Genomic DNA, 26,652 nt, shown 5'->3' on the forward strand with positions numbered 1-26,652 from the left:
GAAAAAGTTATGAGATATACTGCTTTGTACTGCTCAGGTAAAAATTATCTTGGTGTCTTGGATCACATTTTTTTCATTAAAAGATAAAATATCATTATTATATAAGAAATATAAACTTACAAAAATGAAATAAAAATTCAATGACAAAAAGTGGTGAAAAATAAGAACTAATGAATTGCTTTTTCTCCTGTGGCTAGAAATATGGTCACTGTTATCTAAAACACATATGGGCAATTTTACCTGTATACATTCCTACCTGCCCAGAAAGGTTTTTTATCTATAATGAATAATTCACATTTATGGGTTTTATATACCAAGTAGCTGTTTATAACTTGTTCTAACACAACTCTGTGCATAATAAGAGTTGTTTTAAGCTTTGGGTGAAAAGTTTTTTTCAGATTTGTCAATAGTAGTTTAATAGATAGTTTACTTTTGCTGAATTTACATATCCAAGAATAAGACATCTTCAAGTTATTTTATGGAAATACCACTATAAATGTACAAAAAGGTTGTAGAGGAGAAAAGCCTAAAAGTGAAGAAAATGTAGTAAGCTACCACTGCTCTTTTTAGAGGAAAATTTATATTCTTCTATTTTCCTTTCAGCACATATATCTCTTACACACACAAATATACACACATAAACACATCTTTGTGCACACATGCACATTCAAAGTTAGTGTTAAAAAAGGCTGATATGAAATAATTAAATATTTAATAAACCAAACAGGTAGATTCAATTAATGAATACTGACTAATTCAGTTCAAGTTTTAAAAAGTGGAGTGTGAACACATCCACAATTTAAAAATAGGTTTCAAAAACACCTGTGCACTTTAAAATATGACTACTCTGTCCCCTTTAAATTTCTTTTATTTACAATCCCTTTATGATGTCATCACTCAACATTACCAGTTTCAACTTACTATGCTCAAGTCCAGGCAACATACAGGCAGGGGAAATGTCTCTTCCAAGGTTGTAAGTCCTCTTTTTAATATTTTTTTAGTATTTTAAATAGCCAATATGCTCAATTTAGTTACAAATGTATATGTTTAGCTGTAAAGAATGTTTCTTTCATAGTCGTTTTATTTATAAATTAGAATTTGTATTTTAAACAGAGATATGAAATTTTCAATAATATCTTAGATGTTTTGCTTTGAAATTTCACTAGTGCAGTCTTGTTTACAAAATACCTGCGAATCTTGACTGTGATCTCTCTGAGTCTCAGTTTCTTATAACTACATCTTGTTTTAGGAATCATGGAAAGAATAAACTTATGTGAAAGCACTTTAAAATGTAAAGCAGGATACAATGTAGTAAGACTTTGTATGCTAGTTTGGTAAACTTAATTGTATGTGTAGGCAAAATTAGACCGTTCTATTTTTCTGATAAATACATTATTATGTCCAAGAAAGTGCAGTAAGTTTATTTTTTAAAGACTTCATTAAGTAGAAGATAAAGTATTATTCATATGGAATTAAACAGTTTTCTGAAGTCTTTAGTTGCTGTAGTGTTGTTTTTTATTTTAAAAGTCAATTTCCTCTTAAAGAATATTTCTGAAAGTAGTTTAAAAATTAAGATAATGTAAGCCATGCTAACTTACACCTACCAGATAATATCCCATATATATTAAATTGAACTATATGAGATTGCTTATATTAAACTATTTTGACCTACAAAAATGGAAATTTCTCATGGTACAACCTAATAAAAAACACTTGTAAAGTCTATGAAAAAAATTCAATTAATGTGGAATAAAAATATGGGTATATGACCAGGCAATTTATAGGAAAAAGTCTTAATTGCCAGTAAACTTTAAAAAGTGCACAAATTCGAAATAAAAAGAAAATTTAGAAAATATTTCACTCAGAAATTCAAATTTTGGAGAATTATTCCCTAGAAAGGAATTGCAGACATTTTCCCTCTTTAAATGATACATGTCTGTAATGTCCATATTTTTTTCTATTAGTGTGTATTACTTTTAGAAAATGAAAATTCAATAAGTTTGAAAGAAAGAAAAAGAGTGGGCCGGGCACTGTGGCTCATGCCTGTAATCCCAGCACTTTGGGAGGCCGAGGCGGGTGGATCACGAAGTCAGGAGATCGAGACCATCCTGGCGAACACGGTGAAACCCCCGTCTCTACTAAAAATACAAAAAAAAAAAAAAAAAAAAAAAAATCAGCCGGGCGTGGAGGCAGGCGCCTGTAGTCCCAGCTACTCGGGAGGCTGAGGCAGGAGAATGGCATGAACCTGGGGGGCGGAGCTTGCAGTGAGCAGAGATCGCGCCACTGCACTCCAGCCTGGGCGACAGAGCGAGACTCCGTCTCAAAAAAAAAAGAAAAGAAAAGAAAAGAAAAAGAGTGATTTGATCTAGAAATTAAAATTGAGCTCCCCAAAGTGAGCGTCTCAAATCACTAGCGCTTTTACAAAGACATTTCTAATTTGATTCTGTCTACATCTGATCTTCCCTCTTAGATCACAAAGACCTTAGGTTTATGTCACCATTAGGCATTATCTCTTTGAAACTCACTGTCATCAGCAACACCCTCTATGTCCTCCTCTGACTCCAATCTGAATGATAACTCTGTCCTCTTGCTGTATCTGAAACCCAACTCTCTCAAATTCATTGCTTTTCCTGCAGCCTTCAAGAGGGGGTGATGTTTTCCTTCCTACATCCTCTCCTACCACTGAACCCAAAAATGCAATAAAGTCTGCTTTATTCCTCAATGCTATTTCCAGGTCATTCTCCTTTCTTACTTCCAAAAATAGCCAACTTTGAATCTCATGTCATCAACTTATATCACCTGTGACCTTTCCTTGTATTCATCACCTGACTCCTAGTACTCTACTTCATTTTGTGATGATTTTCCTTCTGGCTATCACTTTCTCCAAAAGTACCTTTGTCTTAATTCCTAGTAATTTTACTATTAGGTGATCAATCTCATATCTAACATTTTAATTATTTGACTTTGTCTTCTCCAGTTATTTTGTCTTACATCCTACTTTAGTGGTTTACTACTGCACATATCCCTCCAAAATCTCAAATTCAAACATTTCACTCTCCAACTGATACGTCAGGTACCTCTAATAACCCCATTCCAACAATTCTACCTCTAAGACTGATCATTGATTCTACTACCTTTTCCCTGTTCCTTGCTAATGACCTTTCTGTGGCTTTTCTTCTGTTGCCCACCATAAATCCTTACCTATCTTAGATTTTTACAGGCTCATGGTGAATTAGCACAAATATTTCCTTGCATACATCCTCAGTTCCCTTTATCCCACTCTCTTTTTTGACATCTTTGCTGAAAAAAACACTTAATTTTTAATAAATTTAAACCTCTAATCATGCCACACACCTTTGCAAGATAAATGAGCATGAGAAAAAAAATGTGTAACCATAATAATTATCTTCAATTTAAATATAAAATGACAAACTTCAAGTGGGCCATTAATGCTACCTGGCAATTACATTTCTCCACCAGAAAATATAGTAGTCTGCATTCATCTTTACCCCAACACCACACCTTCAGTCCTGTTAGAGCAGATGCTTTCTTCTTGCTGCATTTAACTCCTCTAACTGGGCATGCTAGTTTCCTAAGGCTACTGTAAGAAACTACCAGAAACTGATTGGCTAAAACCATCATATATTGTCTCACAATTCTGGAGACTACGAGTCCAAAATCAAGGTGTCAGCAGGATTGGTTTACTCCAGAGGTTCTAAGGGAGACTCTGTTCCGTGCCTCTCTCTCCTAGTCTGACTGTTCCTGGTATTGTGTGGCTTGTAGATGCATTACACCAATATCTGCCTTCATCATCACATGGCATCCACGTTTTGTCTATGTCTGTTTCTCCCTTTGTTCTTATAAGAAAAAGATTTCCTTTTCTTATAAGAACACTAGTCACTTAGATTAGGGCACAACTTAATTCAGTATGATCTCATCTTTATTTGATTACATCTGCAAAGATCCAATTCCAAATAAAGTAATATTCACAAGTACCAGATGTTAGAACTTAAATATAAATTTGGTGGACATAATTCGACTCATAACACAGGATTGGATTTTGTTCACTATTTATGCATATAGCTTTTTTGTTAACTCATATTCTTCCATATCATCATTTTTTCTTAACTCTTTGTAGATTTTGTCCCATCAGTGTTCAAAAAAAGTAGTAACTCCTACCACTTAAAAATCCCTTTTCCACTTAAAAAATCCCTTTTCCTTCACAGCCTCTTCCAGCTCCCACCCCATTTTCTGTCACCTTTATATAGAAAAACTTCCCAAAATAATTATTCATATTATCTCTACTTCCTTTTCTCCAATTAACAATCTCTTTTTAAACTAGATTTTAATTGAAAAATTGAATGCATATATATGGTGGATAATTCAAAAAGAACAAAAGGAGAGTTGGCAAAATTCATTCTCCTATACTAGATTCCCAGACCCATTACTGGAGATAATCACTATTACTAGTTTCTTTTCTCTCCCAAACTTATTTCAGATTTTTGTCCTTACCATTCCATGGAATGGCTTTCACATTTACAATTCCACTAGCAGCACTTGATACAACTGAGCCCCTTCATGAAATATTCTTCTCTTGGTTATCATGTCACTCTGCTTTCTTGGTTTTCCTTCTATCATATTATCTATTCCTTCTCAGCTTCTGTTGCTGGTTTCTCTTTACCTCTTCAATCTTTAAATGTTGAATAGCCCAAAAACTTAGATCTTGGACCTCTTTTTTTCTTATCTGCACACATTTAGTATACAATATCATCCAGTCCAATGATTTTATATGCCATCTAAATGCTGATGAATTCTAAATTTATATCTCTGTTCCAGACCACACCTCTAATTTTCAGATTTATATGTACAACTAATTTATTGACAATTCCACTTTGATGTGTAATAAATATCTCAAACTTAATATGTGCAAAACAAAATTCTTGTTTTATACCCCTTCTAAACCTGCTCATCCATAAGTATTCTGCATCTCAGAAATTGGCACTACTATTCACTCAGTTGTTTAAGCAAACATTAACATGCATACACACACACACACACACGCACCAACATAGCTTTGGCATCATCCTCGATTGCCCTCTTTCTCTAGCAGTGAACATCCAGTACATCACCAAATCCTATAGGGCTTACCTTTAAAATATATCTAGAATTTAGCCTCAACATCAGTTCTGCCACCAACTCTAAACCATTTTGATCTCTTATTTAGATTATTGCAAAAACCTCTGTGCATGTTACCTTGATTAGTTTCATATTGCCTCTGTAACAAATTACCATATACTTTGTGGATTCAAATGATGGAAATTTAATCTCTTACTTTTCTGGAAGACATAAGTACAAAATGAGTCATTCAGAGCTAAAATCAAGTTATTGGAAGGGCTGATTCTTTCTGAAGGCATCAGAAGCTATTGTATTCCTTGCCTTTTTTAGCTTCTTGTGGCTGCTAGCATGTCTTGGTTTTTGACTGCATCATTCTAATCTCTGCAATGTTGTCATATTGCATTTCTTCTGTAATCAAATCTTCTTTTACCTATTTCTTATATGCACAATTGTCATAACACTTAGGACCCACCTGGATAATCTAAGATTTTAATCGCACCTGCAAATTGTCGTTTGCCATGTACGGTAAGATTAAAAACTTCCAGGGATTAGAAAATTGTATCTTTAGGGTATATTATTCAGCCTACCACAGTCTGTCTTGAACCCTAAATATTCATGTCTATCCCACATGCAAATACAGTCACTCAAAACTAAACTAACATCTACAAAACTATCACCTCATTTCGGTATTAACTCAAGTCCAACATCATATCCAAATATCATCAGCTCTAAAGTCCCAGTTGCTATAGTGTAAATCATCTAAATCAGGTATAGTGAGATTCTGTATGTGTTCCATCCTGGGGTGAAATTACCCTATATCTGTAGAACTGTAAAATTAAAAAACACATTTTCTGCTCCAAAAATACAATGATTGAACATGGATAGAATAACAATCATAGACATTTTAACTCCATAAAATGGGAAAATAAAAGAAAAATGGAATCATTGGCCTCAAACAATTTCTAAGTCAAACTGAGTAAACTCTGTTAGATATCAATGTCTGTGAATAATCTACTGCGGCTTGAGATTCCACTACCTTGGCCCATGGCTCCACCCCTGGGCTTTCAGCTCTATCCTCAGAGTTAGCCATCATTTTTCTTAAAGTATAGCACATGTTTGCAACTGAGTCACTCTGCCAGCCTGATTCCTGCCTGTATAGATTTGTCCGTTTAATTCTTTCATCCTTCCTCTCTCTGTCCATTTGCATCCCAAACTCTCAGTGTTTCTGCTTGTATAACATTCTCAGAAACTCATGCTTCTCTTGTGTATATTATGAGGATTCCAGCCATTAAAAAAAAGGTTCCTCCACAGATGTTTATACAGAAAATATTTTATATATTTAGTCTATATTCCTGGCTTTTGCTGAGATGGTTGATCAGATCCATAAGTCACATGCTTTATCTTCCAACACTAGCAAAATATTGTCCAGCCCCACTCAGCATTCTCTCTGGAGAACACTTCCCTGACAGTGAACCTTAATTTATCATCTTTTAAAATCTGCATAAAGTGAGAATTTCCTAAATAATTAAGTCCTGGTGATTGTTTGCATAGCAATTATTTCCTTAATTATATTTATTTTCCTTCTTATTTTACTATAGGGAGCAAGAAGAAACTGCATTATACATTCAATGCTTTCCTTGAAAATCTCCTCAACTGAATATCCAAGTTCATTACTCAAGTTATGTTCTTCACATAACTGTAGAACATAGTTCAGCTGTTTCTGCCACTATACAGCTGGAATTATCTTTCACCCAGTCTTCAATAACATGTTTTTCACTACCTCCTGAATTCTTACCAGCAACATCTTTAAAATCCATATTTCATCAAGTCTTTTTATGATGATTTACGTATTCTCAAAGATGATTTAGGCTTTCTTCTACAATGTTCCTCACTTTCTCTGAGTTCTGACCAACAAAGTCTTCAACAACCATATTTTCTAGCAGTTTTATTCAAGGCAATCAAGGCTTTTTCTATCACACTCCTCAAAATTATTTTAACCTCTTCCCAATGCCCAGTTCCAAAACCACTTCTACATCTTTAAATATATGTTACAGCAACAACCACTCCTGGTACCAACATTTGTATTAATTTTCTATTGTTGTTGTGGAAAATTGTCACAAACATAGTAGCCTAAACAACATAGTAGCCTAAACAACATAGTTTTACAGTTCTGGATGTCAAAAATCTAAAATCTATTTCACTGGGCTAAAATCAAGGTGTTAGCAAGGCTGATTTCTTCTAAACTCTGAGGGGAAAATCTATTTCTTTGCCATTTTTAGCTTCCAGTGGCTGCTCATAAGTTTTGACTAGCCCCCATTCTTCCTCCTTCAGAGTGCACCACTCCAGTCTCTGCTTTCATAATCACTTTGCCTTCTCCTCCTCTGACCCTCTTTCCTTCCTCTTGTAATAATTTTGGTGATTACATTTTGTGCCCTATTGAACAATCCAGAATAACCTTCCGGTATCAAGATTCTCAACTGAACCACTTATGCAAAGTCCCTTTTGTCATATAAGATAACATGCAAAGGTCCTAGAAATTAAAATACGGATATTTTTTATTATTCAGCCTTCAATAATACTTAATGTTTAATTGTTGAATGAAAAATTTAGAGAAAACTACAGCATAATTTCTTGTCTAAGTTTAAGGATTAAATTCATTTGATTATCAGGAAATAAAGTTTAAAGAAAAATGATGAATTAAACATAAATGGTGCAAAAACAATAGGACAAGAAGAAAGTTATGTTTATAAATAGTAGATTTGAAGTAGAGAGTGCATAAACTGAAAAGGAATAAAATATTTTAAGAGCAGGATTTCACTCCAGATCAAATCAAGCAAATATAATTATTCAACTATATTAAAAAATTGCAAATTTGGAAGTTTATTATGAACACTGAAACACTATAAAAGCACAATGAAAATATTACCTATTATTCATATTGTTGTCATAACCATGCTATTTCTCTAAAGAATCTTTGTCATGATGTTCAAAGAAATGTGTATTTTCTTCTATTTAGTTATTTATTTTCTATTTCCATTATTAGAGGAGGAAAAACTGGTACAGTTTGTAATAACTAGATAACGGGAGCTCAATATATCACTATACTTCATTATGGTTATAGATTTTATGCCCAGTTTAATAAATATGTGTCTACTCTACTATCATTAAGATATTCTCCTCTGTTACCTCCTAGAAGTTTTATTATTTTACAGTTCAGCTTTAGGTCTTCAGTCTGTCTGAGACTGATTCTGGTACTTATTGTGAAATGGTGGTCAAGAATCACACTTTTCCCCTTGTAGATACTTAATTGATTAAAATCATTTATTGAAAACACCATGTTTCCCCAGTGCATGAAAACTTTGGTATAATTTGTGTGACTTTATCTATATAGGTCTCTTATTTTGCTTTCTATTCCACATCATTAGTTATGTTTCTTTGTATCTATATTCCATTATCTTAATTACTGTCACTTTAAAATAACTTGGTATATTAATATGTGGCATTATATATCTTTCAAGTTATTTTACTTCCAAATTGTCTTGTATATTCTTGAATCCTTTATTTACATATAAAAGCTAGAATCACCAGACAGTAATCACAAAAACATTTAAAAATTATTGGGATTGCATTGAATTAATACTTGAATTTGAAAATAATTGCTACATTTTGTATTACTGAGCCTTTCACACTCTAACATGGTATATATTTCTATTTGTGTTTTTTTTTAAATTTTATCTTAACAGTTTCTACTGTTCAGTATAAAGCTATTATACATATATATTTTTATATTTATTTCTGGGTATTTGCTATTTTTTATTTGATTTCATAAATGGTATTATTAAAATATTTTCTAAATGTTTTTTCACTGGTATATAGAAAGGTAATTATAGTTTATCTTTTTGTTAAATTTTAAAGCTCAGGAGTACATGTGCACATTTGGTATATAGGTAAACTTGTGTCATGGGGGTTCACTGTACAGATTATTTAATCACTCAGGTATTAAGCCTGGTACCCATTAGTTATTTTTTATGATCCTCTCCTTCCTCCCACCCTCCACCCTCTGATAGACCCCAATGTGTGTTGTTCCATTCTATGTGTCCATGTGTTCTCATCATTCAGCTCCCATTCATAAGTAAGATCATGGTGGTGTTTGGTTTTCTGTTCCTGCTCTAGTATGCTGAGGATAATAGCTTCCAACTCCATCCATAGCCCTGCAAAGGACATGATCTCATTCATTTTTATGGCTGCATAGTACTCCATAGTGGATATGTACCACAATTGGTTTATAATAGGGAGATTAATACGAATTAAAGGTAGACATTCTTTAAAAATGGAGATAAGAGAATGAATAAAATTTTTTGAAGTGTTGCAATTGAAGAATTTGTTATAATAATGAGTGACAATAAGACAGTTCCAAATCACTGATTAAACATAGCATTGGGCTTTGTTTTTTTAGAAATAAAGGATAGATTACTTAAAAAAATAGTTATTTTTATTTATTGCCCATAATACAAACTTAATTAAAGCATTTTCTTCTTTTAATAGGCTAGAAGTAAACATCAGAACATATGATAATTCCATTCCAAGTAAGAATTTAGTTAATGAAGTTTAATATTTCTTAGATTGGAAAACAATTTTAGGAACTAATGACTAGTATATTCCATTAAATGTGATAAAGCAGAAACTGCTATGAATTTTTATAAACATTTTATAAAAGCATGTATGCATGATATTTATATGTGTATGTTGGTAGGTGTGTATGTGTGTGTATATCTCTGGCCTTGATGTAGATTTGCACTCACTGGTTTTGAAGAAAGATTTATTCAGTTTGTTCTCCTTCATAATACAAACCAATTTTACTTGTATAAGATTCCCTTGTGTTTAGAATTCATAATTACAGTAAAGAAGGCAAATATAGTCAGAGAGATGAAAACAGTTAATGAACAGCCCATTTGTTAAACAGCTGCAACTTTAGGAACGTTTACGTTAATATACTGAGCTGAAGTCTGCCTGCACTGCTATAAATATTACCCATTGGTTCTAGCCCACCCCTCAGGATACATATAAAAGAAGCCTATAACAATGTGATTAAGAGCATGGGCTCTGGGGCCAAAGTACCTGTGTTCAAATCAACTCTGCTACTTACTAGCTTTAATTAATAAATAATTAATAAGCTAGCAATTAATTTAACCTCTCCCTCTGTCTGTGCTTTATTTTTCCATATCTGTAAAATGGAGACAATTATATTATCTAATTCAAAGCATTGTTGTAAAGATTAAACAAGTTTACTAAAATGCTTAGAACACAGTCTGGCACATAGTAAACACTACATAAGTGTTAATGGTTGCAGCTATGCTGTTATTACTATGACTACTTTTCGCCAATGTAGCAGCTCTTTAAAAATCTAAATATAGTAACCGTATCTCTGGTTAGTCTCTTCATCTCCAAGAGAGCTATGTTGAGTTCGTTACCAGTTCCACTTTTGACATAGTTTTCAGATAGTTTGATCTTCCTGATCACCCTATTCTTGTCCTCAAGTACGTATATGGCCTTCTTTAAATAGAATCCCCAAAATGGAATGCAGTATTTCCACCTAGGGCCCTAATTCCTGTGGTTCGGGATGCCACTGAGGTCAGAGAGGTGATAAAAGAAACACTCAGATGTAATCAATCAAGACGTTTACTGACTGTTGTCAACACCATGCTAGTTATTATGAAGACTATAGCAGAAGTTATATTGTCTGCAATCTAACTAAAGTGACATAAAGAAAAAAAAAACAGGATAGACGAGATGATGTAGATATTTTCAAGGAAACAGTAAATCTCTATTTTCTATTCCTACTGTCTGATTATATAATTTTACCAGCATGATTTAAGTATCTGTGAAAATTAGTTTAATGTAGAAAATAAAATTACAAATTTCATTTTAAATAAAATTCAATGATAAATAAGAAAAATGGTTTTTATTTTCTCTGATTGCTATGCAAATAAACTAGGAACTCTGAGGAACAAATCTATATTTTAATGTATAACTTAGTTTAATTTAAATAATATGTTTCTTACTCAAGAATATTTCAGGTCTGTGGAAAATCTGACATTAACTCCAAATTGTTTATTATCCTTTCTCATTTAGTCAGTGAATCAAGCAGAAAATCATGGAATCAAAAACACTTTGCTTTGACATTTCCCAAACCACTCCAGAGAGGTACAAATGATAAATCAAGACCTTTGAAATCACAAATAACAGTTACTGTAAGTATAGAAAAAGTCATTTTTAAAAACGAAATCTAAGTTGGTAAAGCATATATAAATATAAGTAAGGCCTATGTAACTTGAATTTTACTACCTGTTGGAAGATATTTTTAAATTTGTAATTCTCTGTACAACAGGCTGCCCCTACCTGCTTTAGATTAAGCTCATATTTGTACATAATTATCCACATCAAAGACATTATCTAAGCAAGCTGGAGAACCTAATACTGCACCTGGCAAGTTCTATCAGGACATGTTTACCAGCTGCAAAAAGCAGCTAAAATTTAAATATTAGAGCAGAAACTGATCTTGATGAGGTTTCAAGGCCTCCTTATTTTACAAAATATGAAATTCAGAGACTTGATATTAAGAGATTCAAGTTTTCTACTGTTTCTCTAAAGTCGAGTTATCCTATCAATTAGCAAAAGGAAAAATAAGCATATATAGGTCAACTATTATGATATCAAACAACTTTTAAAGCATCTCCCAGAGCAAAGTTACAGTCAATGCATTTATTCAAGGGTCATTTATTACATTTTTAGTGATCCAACTTTCATGTTTCTCTTCAGGTCTTCTTTTAATTCCATATTACCATTTGCTTGTTGGCACCTCTACTGAATAATTGAGGGAAAATAAGAAGTAATTTTAAAATCAGTCTTTATGGTTATTTATGACTACAAGATTTGGCAAATATTTGGGTGAGATTTGAAAATAAATTACACCACTGCTGCACAAGTTAATGTGAATCAAGCATCTGTTTATTTCATTCAGTTTATGCCTTTGTTTCTTTTTTTTGTGCAGTGCAGTTGGGGTCACAGACTCTCAATTTGACAAGACACTTTAAAAGCAGGAGTAGAAATTAGGCTAGGGTTTTACAACTATTACAGGAACTGTCATAACAAATTTCAAGTGGATCAGTTTATTTCTGATTTAACTTGGGGATAAACAGTGTTCAATATTTTCCAAAAGATTCTCCCCATTTAGAAGTCCCAAAAGCCTACTGTTGGTATTTGAGGACAAGTCCTGGAATGTCATGAGTCACTGTGGGCCTGCTCTAATCTCAATATGAATCATTAATGGAATCATAAAATTCCCACTAAAGTCATTTTATTTCCAAAGTGGAGTTATATGTCTCTTTCTGTCTCTCTCTTACACACACACACACACACACACACACACAACCTTGAAAGAGAAAAAAACTAAGTTTAAATAGATGGTTAATAAAAATATAAACTTTTTTATGTTTCAATATAGAAAGATAAAACTCATTCACAAATGCTTATTACTCTAACCAATCTTTTCAGAGACATGACAAAAGAAAACTAGAAGAAGGCCAGAAACCAGCTCATAAATGGATAAGGCATTCTTTAAGAAAAATTTTGCAATGGCCACCTATTTACACAGCTGCCAGGGAACAGACTCCATTCAGACATCTTTATACTTCCAAAACCCATCTTAAAAAAGCAGAATATAAAAAGTCCAAAGATGAAAAAGGAGGAACACCTTTGAAGAAAGATTCCAAGAAAAAAGGAGGTTCATATGCAACAAATCCAGAATCCAAGCAAATAGTAGAAGAGAAAACTAAAAGACAAAATGAGGCAGATAAAACTCCCTTAAAATCATCACATGAAAATGAACAATCCAAGAAGTCAAAATCCAGTTCAGAAACAAATCCAGAATCCCAAAATTCTAAGACAGTCTCAAAAAATTGTTCACAAAAAGATAAGAAAGATTCAAAGAATTCCAAGAAGACAAACACTGAATTCCTACATACAAAGAACAATCCAAAGAAAGATTTGAAGAGGTCAAAGACTAGTAATGATCCCATATCAGAGATTTGCTCAGAAAATAGTTTAAATGTTGATTTCCTCATGTTAGTGGGACAGTCTGATGATGAATCCATAAATTTTGATGCATGGTTAAGGAATTACTCACAGAATAATTCAAAGAATTATTCTTTGAAGTATACAAAGAAGGACACAAAAAAGAATGCAAAGAAAAGCTCTGATGCTGAATCTGAAGACTCAAAGGATGCTAAGAAAGATTCAAAGAAAGTTAAGAAAAATGTCAAGAAAGATGACAAGAAAAAGGATGTAAAGAAGGACACAGAGTCTACTGATGCTGAATCTGGAGACTCAAAGGATGAAAGGAAAGATACAAAGAAGGATAAGAAAAAATTAAAGAAAGATGACAAGAAAAAGGACACAAAGAAGTACCCAGAGTCTACTGATACTGAATCAGGAGATGCAAAGGATGCAAGAAATGATTCAAGAAATTTGAAGAAAGCTTCAAAGAATGATGACAAGAAAAAGGATGCAAAGAAAATTACATTCTCTACTGATTCTGAATCTGAACTGGAGTCAAAGGAGAGTCAGAAAGATGAAAAAAAGGATAAAAAAGATTCAAAGACAGATAATAAAAAGTCTGTCAAGAATGATGAAGAGTCTACTGATGCTGACTCTGAACCGAAGGGAGATTCAAAAAAGGGTAAAAAGGATGAAAAGAAGGGGAAGAAAGATTCAAAGAAAGATGACAAAAAGAAGGATGCAAAGAAAAATGCAGAATCTACTGAAATGGAATCTGATTTGGAGTTAAAGAAGGACAAGAAACACTCAAAGGAAAAGAAAGTTTCAAAGAAAGATATCAAGAAGGATGCAAGAAAGGACACAGAGTCTACTGATGCTGAATTTGATGAATCTTCCAAGACAGGCTTTAAAACATCTACAAAAATCAAAGGTTCAGATACTGAATCTGAAGAGTCACTATATAAACCTGGGGCTAAGAAGAAAATTGATGAATCAGATGGCACATCTGCAAATTCAAAGATGGAAGGACTGGAAACAAAGAGAGGATTCAGAATGTCATCCAAAAAGACTACATTCAATGAAAAAGGGGAAAAAGCAAGTACAGGTAGAGTTCCTCCATCAAGAGAAAAACCACCACTCCCTGCTTGTGAGCCTTCTCTACCATCACCAAAGGTCAGACGTCTTTGTTGGTGCAAGATGCCTCCTCCACCTCCAAAACCAAGATATGCTCCTTTGGTAAGTTTACTACTGTTTTATATTTAGGCTGACATGGATATAAAATGAAAGACTTTTTAAAGTTTGAATTTATGTTTTCTCCAAATAATAGTTATCTTTTACTAGAATATTGACAACTTTGTGACTCGAAGGTAAGAAAAATAAAGAATACCTCACAAGGATGCAAAATACTGCAAAAAAGTTATAAATTTAAGAGAATAGAAATTATTTGGACTAGAGAAGAGAGAAATGACTTGTGATTTAAGAAAACATGTGAAGTTATGTATAAAGAAGGTCATTTTGCAAAAAAAAAAAAGTGGTTAAGTTTTATACTTGGAAAAGAACAAAAATGAAAATTGACTAAAACTTCTACAGGGGCAGATTTAAGCGAGATATAAAGACATTCCTGAGAAGTTGCTGAATACAGTAAAAGCTAGATTAACCAAAATTCATACATAGCAGGTGGAATACATGCCAAGATTCAACTGTGCAAAAAAATTAAATTATTTAATCCATATCTCAAGTGGATTTTTTATGAGCCCTCATTATAACTGATATCAGGAAACAAAAGTTAACTTTTCAGAAATAACTATATCTTCTCTAATTTATAAACCTCATGTTAACTTTATCTATTTGGAGGTAAATACTCTGTCAACTTAAAGCTACTACTTCTCTCATCCAGGAGACTTTCCCTTCAATCCCTTCCCCAATAGTCTGATTGTAAGGGAAAGCATAAATAGACATATTACATTAGACAGAGGAGTTCTGGATTAGTTCTCACACTGCTGATAAAGATATACCTGAAACTGAGAAATTTACAAAAGAAAGAGGTTTAATTAGACTCACAGTTCCACAATTCTGGGGAGGTCTCTCAATCATGGCAAAAGGCAAGGAGGAGCAAGTCACATCTTACTTGGATGGCAGCAGGCAAAGAGAGCTTGTGCAGAGAAACTCCCATTTTTAAAACCATCAGATATTTTGAGACTCATTCACTATCACAAGAACAGTGTAGGAAAGACCTGCCCCCATAATTCAATCACTTTCCACTGGGCTCCTCCCACAACATGTGTGAATTGTGGAGGTTACAATTCAAGATGAGATTTGGGTGGGGACACAGCCAAACCATATCAAGTCCCTATTCTACATGTTTCCTCCCTTTCTGTCTCTATGATTTTTGGTTGGGTGTAACTCATTTACATGATTTCTGGGCATCAATCTTTGTTTCCTATGCTTGCATGGTATTCATTGTTTATTCTAAGCATGGTAGGACTGCTGCCCTCTGACCTGTTAAACTCACGGCTTCTGTAGATACGGCTAGTTCTTGACCCTAAACTTCTCATTTTTATTAATTTCCTCCTCCCTTTCTTCTCCTCATTTCTCCCCCTTGTCACCTTCTTGTTCTTCTAACTCAAGAAATTTATATTTCCTCTTTTAGGCTCAGAGAGATCTATTTTATCTTATATTCCAAATATTTTCTATCTTTGGTTTATGATAAAACTTTACATATGTACATCAATTTACTTCTCATATATTAATATTTTTTGGAGATAAAAACATCTTTTATCACTCTCAGAAAGCCTGGGTTTCAAGTCTAGCTTTCTCCCAGCAGACCCCAAAACTCTGCTTTGAGACTCAAAGTTGATTAATGACCCCCTTGCTCTAGGTGATATCTTCTTTCTCCACCAGATTGAGTTAATGGATGGCTAACCACTAGTGTGACAATACTTATAAGAAATAAATGTACACTGGGGAATAATTTTTAAGATAAGTAAGAAGAAAGACTCTCAAATAGCTAGACTCTTTTCCACAGGCAGTTTTTAGGAAAAGTAAATAAAATATAAGAAAAAAATTGAATACAAGGATTAATTTTAATTAAAAAAATATCTTTCAGGGTATGTTCTAGGCTTGTACAATTCATGCCAAGTCTCTTTAATAAACTTCCATATGCTTTGCCACCATTCAGTTAGGCTTTTCTGTCTCTACTACTCCACTGAAACTTTTCCTTTAAAGGTTACCAAATACCTTCTTGTGGCCATATCTATAGGCTTTTCCTCCCTCCTCATCTTATTTCATAATTCAACAGCATTTAAACTAACCTCTCTGTCTGGAAATACTTCCATTACTTCACTTCTATGACTGTGCTCTCCTGTTTTTATTTCTACATACTGGTAGATTTTAACCACCTTTATTGTATCCTTCTCTGCCTCATTATTAAAAATTGGAATGATCCTGTCTTTGTCCTGGACACTCTTTATTTACAGTCCTCCCTTTGTGAGTTTATAGCGTTAAATGGCTTTAAATATTATCTATGTATTGATGATTCCAAAATTAATATCTCCAGTTATGACCTTCTAATTGAGCTCCAAAATCTCTCCAGCCACTTACTTGAAACCTCCACTATAGTATCTACTGGGCATCTCATACTTAAAATGTTTAAATAATATTTTTAACCCCACACTAAATTCTATTCCTCCCTTAGCTGTCTTCATCTTATCAGATGGCACCACCATCCAGCCAGTTGATTTTTTTTAAGCCTGGACATAATCTCCTTCTCACTTCTTTTTCTCACCCTACACAGGTAATCCATCAGCAAGACTTGTTTACTCTACCTCCAAAATATGTCCTGACTGAATCCACTTTCCTTATCTCCATTACTACCACCTTCGTTGCTCCAATCATCACCATCATTAGCATCTAGCTATCCATTAACTCATTATGTTGCCCAGGCTGGTCTTGAACTCCTGGGCTCAAGCAATCTTCCAGCCTTGGCTTCCCAAAGTGCTGGGATTGTAGGTGGAAGCCACCATGCCTGGCAGAATAAAATTTCTTACCCTAGCTTCTAGTGTCTACAATCTTTAGCCCCTGCCAATTTTTCACCATAATCATGTAGTACTTCTCTTTTCTCTTGTCATCTAGCCAAACTGGCATTCTTTTTGTTTCTCATAAACACCATGATTGTTTTCTTGCAAAGCCTTTTCATGTGCTGTTTCCTCTGATTGGAATGTTCCTCCCACAGATCTTTGCATGTCTATTCCTTTTCATTATTTAGTTTTTCAGCTGAAGTGTTCTCTTTAGAGAAGCCTTCCCTGACTACCTTACTTTATGTTATCCTCTCCTCCACCACTATGCAGTCACCCTCCGAACACTGCATCATACATTATTTGGCTTCACTGAATTTATATTTATATAAAATTATATTTTATTCATTTGTTTGTTAATTATATTCAACATCAGAATTCAGGTTCTATGCAGGCAGTGAATCTAGCCTGTTTTTTCATATATATATATATATAAATAAATATATATAAATATATATAAATATATATAAATATATAAATATATATAAATATATAAATATATATAAATATATAAATATATATAAATATATAAATATATATAAATATATATAAATATATAAATATATATAAATATATATATAAAATATATATAAATATATAAATATATATAAATATATATATTAATATATATAAATATATATAAATATATATATTTATATATATAAATATATATATTTATATATATATTTTCATACATGTCCACAGATTCAAAAACAGCAGCTATATATATGAAAATATATATTTTAATACATGTCCACAGATTCAAAAACAGCACCTATGTTATATTTAGTTGGTTGAGAATTTGGTCCCTCTAAAGAGCTACATATCACAGTAGGAGACATTCGGATATCCCTTTTTCCAAGCATTTTTCCTCTAGATATGTCATTAAAACAAGTATTTTTTTTAAGTGAGGGTAGTCACAAAAATGCACTTTACATTCTAATTGGATGTCTGGAAGAGAATACCTATGTATCCTGCTCAATTGTGTATGGGGAACTTATGAACAAACTTTGTTATTGAATCTTATGGAGTTTTCTCCTTCCTTTTTTTTTTTTTTTTTAATATGGGCTTGAAGAATGATGGCTTTTCTCCTTTTCTCCTCCACTGGAGTCCTAGTGATTCTCACAGTAGCACATAAGCACATAAGAACCACATAAGCAGTGCTGTGTTTCAGGGTCAGCACTGTTTACACTCCTGGATTAAGATTATTTACATTTGATATTATGTTTATAAATCTTAGCAATATTCTCAAACGTAAGTGAAGAATTCTTTATATTCCAGATGCTAAGGTAGAAAAGTAGGGTGTTATGTTTAGGGTGTTTTGTTTTCCATTCTGTATGTGTATATATAATCTTTATTAACAAAAATACAAATACAACAACAGAAACAATATAAAATCCGTAAAGAAAAGCTAATCATTTAGATCCTCATGTCCACTTTCTGATGCCAAATCCCCCTATTTTCTCATCTTCTAAAGGTAAACAATGTTAGCAGCCTGGGGTCCATTTTTCTCTCTTACACCATTTCCTTGTACAAGCAAATGTAAGGAGGGAGAGAGAGAGGGAGAGAGAATTACATAATTTGTTTTGACCAAAATACAATCATGCACATGTAGTAAAGTACAACTTATTTTCTCACTTGACAATATCATGATCATCCATATAAGTCGTTAGACATACATCTATTGTTATTGTTCTTATTTCCAACTTGCTTGTGAAAACACACACAGAATTTTGTGTCAATACCATACATTGTGATTTGTTTTCCTTCCATCTTTTAAGTTTTTATTTTTGCTTATCTCTCTACTTCTCATTCCCACTTTCACCCATCGCTTTTTTTCTCCTTTCTAGGTAACACTTATCAACAACTTACTATGTTTCATTCCATACTTCTCTCTAAGGTTCACTTTACCATATCAAACATTCAAACACACACAGACACATACACACACACACATGCACACAGTGGTAGCATCTGGCAGCAGAAGAGAAAGTGTATGGCAGCTGGGAGCAGGAGGAAGTGAGGTTTTCTTATTGTTTTATTTTAAGATAAAGAAATAATACATACTTCTTTGCATCTTGGTCAGCAATAGTTGTTACAGCTCCTCCTAACTTTTGCCATTCTAATGGATGCATAATGATATCTCATTGGTACTTTAATTTGCATTCTCCTAAATGCTAGTTTGTTTAAATATCTTTTGAATGTTTGTCATGCCATACGTTTGATCTTTTGAGAATTATTTCTTTGTATTCTTTGTCCATTTTTCACATGGGTTATTTGTATGTTTCTTGCATTTATTAAAGTATCTTTGCATATTATAGGTATTACTCCTTCATCTGTCTTCCTTGTTGTATTTTCCCTAGCTTTCATGTCTATTAATTATTTTGCAGTGTATTTTGCTGTGCACAAATACTAAATTTTTACATAGTAAAATACATCTATAATTTCTTTGGTTGTTTCTTGGCTGTCCGTATTCGTGAAAATTATCTTCTCCACAGAGTAGTTTTTAACAGGGACTAAAACAAAAACTAGTCCTTAGTAAATAATAAACTGTCATCGATGTCCAAATTGAGCATTGTGACAATCAAGGTTTTATTGTATTGAAATGAGTTAACAAAGGAGATGTCTTAATGTCTTTCCCAAAAGAATTAAATACGTTATTTGAAAAATCAGAAGTCCCATGCAAGTTGTATAATCTAGTGGCTACTGCATACAGCTTTGGAGTCAAATAATTTGGATTTAAATCCTTGCTCTATCACTTACTAGCAGGATACTTTTCCCCAAAAGTATCTTAATCACTTAAAATATTAAGTGATTTCTTTCTTAATCACTTGAAATATTATTTTTTCTCAAGTATAAAATGGGATATTAATAAGACCTTCCCTATAGGAAAATGAAACATGTAAGATGTTTAGTATATTATCTGCTATTTTATTATGCATATTCAGGGAGCACCACTCCTATCAACATCCTTCAAATAACAATGCATGTGGCTTTTAATTTCATCCAGGTTATATGAGCACAATGTAAAAGAAACCAACGTATTAGAACATGTTTAATTCAACAAACCAATCAATATTTTTAACTGCCACCCTCTCCTCAATAAAATTAATTAATTGATAGCATATTTCATTTTCCAGGAGGAATTATCATTTTCTGAGCATGCAGAGGTTACATGACATTATGCTCAATACTGGGCAATTGATTAAAAAGCTTATCTTTCAATTTCTATAGTTAATTAGGAGTCAAAAGGAGACAGACTAAATAATCAGAAAACCCAAACTAAGGAGACTACAAGTTGATTCACTGTTCCTATTCAAGGAAAGTGGGTGTTGTTGTTGTTGTTGTTGTTGTTGTTGTTTTGTATTAAACTGGAAAGCACTTCAAGGAAGTACTTATTTCAGGTGAAATCAGTCAAAACGCAAATTGAAGTAAAACACATAAGAACCGTCGAACTTGGTTCACTTTATACTTTTTATTTTTTTCTGGGACACATGTTCCTTCATAATAAAATAAAGCAAGTAAATCCCTCTCTTATTCTGGGCCTGATTTCTCATCTCTAAAATGAAAAATTGAACTAGGTGAGCTGTAATTTCAAATTGTATGGCTAGCATAGTGGGATGAATATGTCATTTCTTAGTTGTGCCTGCCTGAAAGATATCGGTCATATGTCTGCCCATAACAGTGATGGACTACGGATAGAATATGAGGCTAACTAGAGAGTAGAAGTGACTGACACACTAGAGCACAAAAAAAATAATGGTAACATTGGACGGAGATTATTACCACAAGAAATTATTCTTAGGAGGATTCATGAATTATTGGGTACCACTGATTTCTAAAGGTTTTTGAAACATTTTCGAGATCTTTGTACAATATATAATCATGATTCTGGAGGTAATTTATTTTTGAAACTGTCATTACCTGATTTTTTCTTTTTTTTTTTTTGAGACAGAGTCTCGCGCGATCTCGGCTCACTGCAACCTCCACCTCCCAGTTTCAAGCGATTCTCCTGCCTCAGCCTCCCGTGTAGCTGGGACTATAGGTGCTCACCACCACGCCCGGCTAATTTTTTGTATTTTTAGTAGAGACGGGATTTCACCGTGTTAGCCAGGATGGTTTCGATCTCCTGACTTCGTGATCTGCCCACCTCAGCCTCCCAAAGTGCTGGGATTACAGGAGTGAGCCACCGCGCCTGGTCACCTGATTTTATCTATTGAAAAGAATACTGGAGTTGTTTTAATTTGAAGCCATCCCACTGTATTTGATAAAGTTACAGTCAAGTACCAGTGTAACTGAATGCCCCAGACAGACAGAAAGATATAAGTGCCTACTGATATGTTTCTGTTTTTATTTCCTCTGCTGGTTATTTCTATATCTCTGAATAATATATTTATATGACTACTTCTCAATTTTACACATTTTCCATTGGTTTTCTTCCATAACAGATAAAGATATAGGTTGTGTACATCATCCTCTCCTCTCTAATTGAGTCCTATATTTGTTTTTAATATATTTGCCAATTACCTTTATAACATTAAATATTATATTTGTAACCTTTTTCCTACCCTTTTGCCCTACTTTTCTCTTCTGTTCTTCATTTCTGTACCTTTTCTTTAGTTCTTTTTTAAAAAGTGCTCTTTTAATAGTTCCCTGCAATGACCTTTCACTGAATATTATGGTCTTGTCTGTACCTACATTAACTTGTAATCTCTTGCCTTTATAAAAACTATCTCTTCCCTTAACTTCACTGAGTTTCTACTATTGTGGTTTTCTTTCTTGCTACTACTTTTCTTTTTCCTCTCCTACTACTGTTTCCGTATCTTCAATTCTTACACTTCTTCCTCTTCCTACATCCAACTCAAAGTTGTTTTCTATGGCTCAGTTATTAGACCTCAACTCTTCTCTATATACTCTGGGAGCATTAGTCTACCACTATGGCTTAAATTTTCACTTCTTTGTAGACATTTCAAACTGTATATCCCTAGACTATTTTCTCATCCTAAATTTTGTCTATTAGCTCCTATATTCAAACACTTTCTAAGCTCCAAGAGATCAGAAAAAAATGAAATTTTTAAATTTCATTTTTAACTTAAATTTAATCCACCATTGGGGCCTTTTCTGTTATTCTGGTAAAGTCATTTGCAAATGAGAAATATAGTACCTAACCTACCCATTATAACAAATGTTCTTAGGTGCAAATATTAAAAAAAAGATGTGAAAGGGTTTTATAAATGACAAATCATTATACAAATGTAAGACTTTATTACTACTATTACTGCCTTATGCCGTCATTTATATTACTCCTCTTTTTTCTTGCAATTGGTTTCTCCTTCTCCAGTTGTCTTCTTCAAAGCTCGACTTTCCCTCAAAACACTGTAACACTTATATTGCTCTCTATTTGTTGGGTTGATATTAATATTGTGTTCTAATTCTTTCCAACTACTGTAACACTCAGAGTATCATTCTGCATGTAGAAGATAATTAACAACTATTTGTTGACTGATTAACTTAAAAGTTTGGTAATAAGTTGAAAGTTTATATTTGGAATTTTGTCATATTTAGGAGAATTATCAATCTTTATTACTATGTTTTATCTATCAATAAATATTCCTTGAGCAAATATTCCGTGTCAGGCACTGTTCAAATCAATGAAGATATAAAATGCATATCTATTTCTTTCAAGGAAGTTAAAGTTTTCACCTAGGGAATAAAAATTCTAGCAGCTTTTGTTTTAGTTGTCCTCTCTAAATAAAATAACCTTCTCTGAAAATAGGAACACTCAAAATATTATACAAAACCAAGAAGCTTTACATTCTTTTCTCATCTATGTAATTTACTCAGTTGTTATTATGGTTGTGCATTGTATCTATCTTCTGCTAAAAAGTAAGCTGCATGATGACAAAGCTCTTTAATTTGTTTACTAATGTATTTGAAATTCCCAAGAAAGTGGGCACTCAATATTTGCTGAAAAAGTGAATGTGGCATTTGTTAGAGGACTACCAAAAAATGAATGAAAGAATTTCTTGGCAGTTGTATAAACACAGCTGGAGCTAGGTAATATCAAATTTAAGTATGTTCAGTTCATAAATTATTTATTCATACCACAAAGCTGAAGTAATATTTCAGCTTGGTTATAAAAGATAAGCAAGATTTTGACAGAGACAATGGAGAAGTTTATATTCAAAAATTACCAACTAACTAAAAGCAGAACCAGGCTGTGAAATTATATTATGAGATGCAATATTATAGCATGATGTCTAAGGGTGAAACTAACTGAAGGAGAAAACAGTTTACAGCCTAGAAGCCAGTCAAAGTGGAGGGTGGGAGAAAGAGTTGGCAAGTGGCATGATAAGCATGATGACAGGCTAAGGAAAATAAAAGCAGCAGAGAATATTGTGATGCCTCTTCACAACAAGTTTTTTTTAGAAGAATGTTATTCATGTTCTTAGCCTACTTTTTGATGACATTGTTTGGTTTTTTCCTTGTTGATTTGTTTGAATTTGGTGTAGATTCTAGATATTGTTCCTTTGTCAGATATATAGATTATGAAGAATCTCTCCCTCTCTGTGGGTTGTTTGTTTACTCTGCTAACTGTTCCTTTTGCCATGCAAAAGCTCTGTAGTTTAATTAAGTCCCAGCTATTTGTCTTTGTTTTTATTTCATTTGCTTTTGGGATCTTGGTCATAAATCCTTGCCTAAGCCCAATGTCTAGAAGGGTATTTCCAATGTTGTCTTCTGGAATGTTTATAGTCTCACAAATAACCACTAAAGAACTTACTCATGTAACCAAACACCACCTGTTCCCCAATAACATATGGAAATAAAAAATAAAATAAAAAACAAACACTAAATTATAAAATAGGTGGGAGGAATTTCTGGTTTGTTCTATGATATGATAACTTTTTTATGCATTTTAAAATTGCATGCACTTTGCTAACAATTTTTTTCCCTATTTTTTAACTGTGTTACTGTGTTGCTACTTTGCTGTGCCCAAGCATAGAGACTCCTTCATCACCAGCTGTGAGATTTGGTGTCTTCTCATTGACCTCTGACTGTCAATAATAATTTCTAATTCCAAACTCTGTCTTTCTTAGAAAATGTCTTATTTTCTAGACATTACCCAAACTCTTTCCTATATGGAAAAAAATTCTACCAGCTACTACCATTCTCTGAGCTATGAATCTAATTCCTCACTGAGGTATTAAGTTTAATTTTGGTTACTCTTTCCATAATAACTATGGTTTAATCGAGGCCTCTAAAGATCTTAAACTCAAAATCTAAATGAATGAATTTTAAATGTTTGAATTTGGGGTAATGTGAAATGTTCTAGAATGTGACATTTCTAGTGCCTCTCCCAAATCACAATATACAGGTAGAAGTTATTCCACATATATTTAAGGATAAAACAAGCCAACATTTTCTTTCAATTATTTGGGATACATAATGATATAGAAAAAAACAATGAACTGTGAATCAAGAGTGCTATGATAAGACATATTTCTGAGAATGAAAACAAGATCTGTATAATAAAAAAATCAAGAAATAGAAATAGATAAGTTATACAGGAGGAAATAAATATGAGGCAAAATCATAAAAATATATTGACGATGATTAGTAATCAGAGCAACCCCAAGAGATCATTTTGCACCTAGTAATGCGACTATTATATATATATAAATCTTATGTATATTAACTATATCAATACATAAAATATAATTTTTATATGTATTGTATATATAAGATATATCTTACAACTGTTGAAGCTTCAGTGACAGCAGTACATTTATTCACTGCTGACTTCAGAAGGGGACCAATATAAACCAGCTTAACTTTCCTCTGGGCCTATATAGGAATATGTAGGAAGAGTCATAAATGATAAAATAATATTTGACTCAATAATCCCACTCCTATAAATATAATAAAAAATTTTCAGAAGAAAATAAGAAGAAAAAACAAACTATGCATAAAGAGCATGATTGCAATACTGTCTATAAGAGAAAAACTTTGGTATAAATGTATAATATATAAAACTATGTATACTTATAAATTAATGTATATAATATATTTGTATAATGTATAAAATTAGAGGGGGGTTAGTAAGATCTGAAACAGATTAGTATGCATTCATTGAAATAATAATGATGGAGCCTAGGAAATTAGAGGGAAAAGTTTGTACTAAAAGGCTAAGAGAAATAAGCAAGAAAAAATACTATGGTATGGCAACTAAACAGAAATCTTCATGTTTGTGGATAAAAAGTATGCATTAATATGCAAATTCAAAAATAATTGTGTTAGTGTGGTGGAATTTGGGGTGAATACAAGATATTTTAAATGCATTTTCATTTTTTACATTATATTTTTATTTTTAAAAGTTCTAATCCATTAATGTAGTTGTGAAAGTTTAGGCTAATGGTGTAACATTGCTGGGCCTTGGCTCCTGTACAAACACTGATGATTGGACTACCATTCAGTACTTCTCACTCTTTAGTGTCCATTAAGATTATTCAGGGAGCTTGTTGAATGTGCATACTGCTAGACTATATCTTCCCAGATTTTGACTTGGTAGGTCTGGGGTGGAGACCAGGGATCTGCGTTTTTAATAAGAAATAATAAAAATGATATCCAAGTTCCCTTTCAACTATGACAGTCTGTGCTTTCGTGTGATCCTTAACACATCATAGTTGTCTTGATTAATAGACAAATAAAGCCTTTCTTTTTATTTGCATTTTTCTACTTTGCTCCTCAGCCTGAAGCACCGTGGATTCATAAGCTGCTTTAAAGAACAACTGAGCACTTGGTTTCACAGAATGGCCTTACCACAGTAAGCACCAGCTACTCTCAAATGAGCATTTCTACCTCTGTGGAACTGAAATAAAAACAAGTCTTCCATGAGTATCAAGAGTTGCTTTTTTGCATATAATTTACAGAAGTGATTTATAGACATGTTTTTTATTATTTATCAAATGTCTCAATTATTCATACCAAAATAATTTAGCATTTTACCCCATGTTCTCAAGCTTCAGTCTGGAAACTATTTCTGAGTTTGGGTTCAAATGTACTCTGCTTCAATACTCTTACCATATTTCATTAAATTTCTCTTTTACTTAGCATTCAAAATAAAAGTAAATAGAGAATGAAAGGGAGGAAGCAGATCTTCCACACCCTTAAGAGAAACAGAGAATATACATAGATATTAACCCCTGACAAAAATTTTTTGTTTGGCCAAACTTTCATCATACTCCTGAACCATATCCTAGGCCTATCTAGGCATTTCCCTTGTAAAATCCGTTTTAGCAAAAAAGCTGCTAAATCAGTTTATCAAGAGTCTTACACCCTTAATAACTGATCCTTCAATATATGATCGGGTTTCTCATCATCCACCATCTTCCAGGTGATTTCTCATCAC

General features: G+C 32.9%; 1 protein-coding gene across 2 annotated transcripts; it reads left to right on the forward strand.

The window, feature by feature from the left end:
• Positions 1–892: 892 nt before the first annotated feature.
• On the forward strand, positions 893–26,141 carry CYLC1 (cylicin 1). Of its 2 annotated transcripts, none has more exons than XM_016944335.2 (5): positions 893–970; positions 9,661–9,701; positions 11,248–11,366; positions 12,670–14,406; positions 25,993–26,141. In XM_016944335.2, the coding sequence occupies exons 1-5, from the start codon at positions 957–959 to the stop codon at positions 26,023–26,025; spliced, it is 1,944 nt and encodes a 647-aa protein (XP_016799824.2). In that variant the 5' UTR covers positions 893–956; the 3' UTR covers positions 26,026–26,141. The 2 variants fall into 2 exon arrangements, with proteins under 2 accessions (XP_016799824.2, XP_003954076.3); XM_003954027.4 differs by having other exon boundaries at positions 896–973.
• The last annotated feature ends 511 nt before the right edge of the window (positions 26,142–26,652 follow it).

The sequence above is a fragment of the Pan troglodytes genome, chromosome X, assembly GCF_028858775.2.
Source record: "Pan troglodytes isolate AG18354 chromosome X, NHGRI_mPanTro3-v2.0_pri, whole genome shotgun sequence".
NCBI classification, from domain to species: domain Eukaryota; kingdom Metazoa; phylum Chordata; class Mammalia; order Primates; family Hominidae; genus Pan; species Pan troglodytes.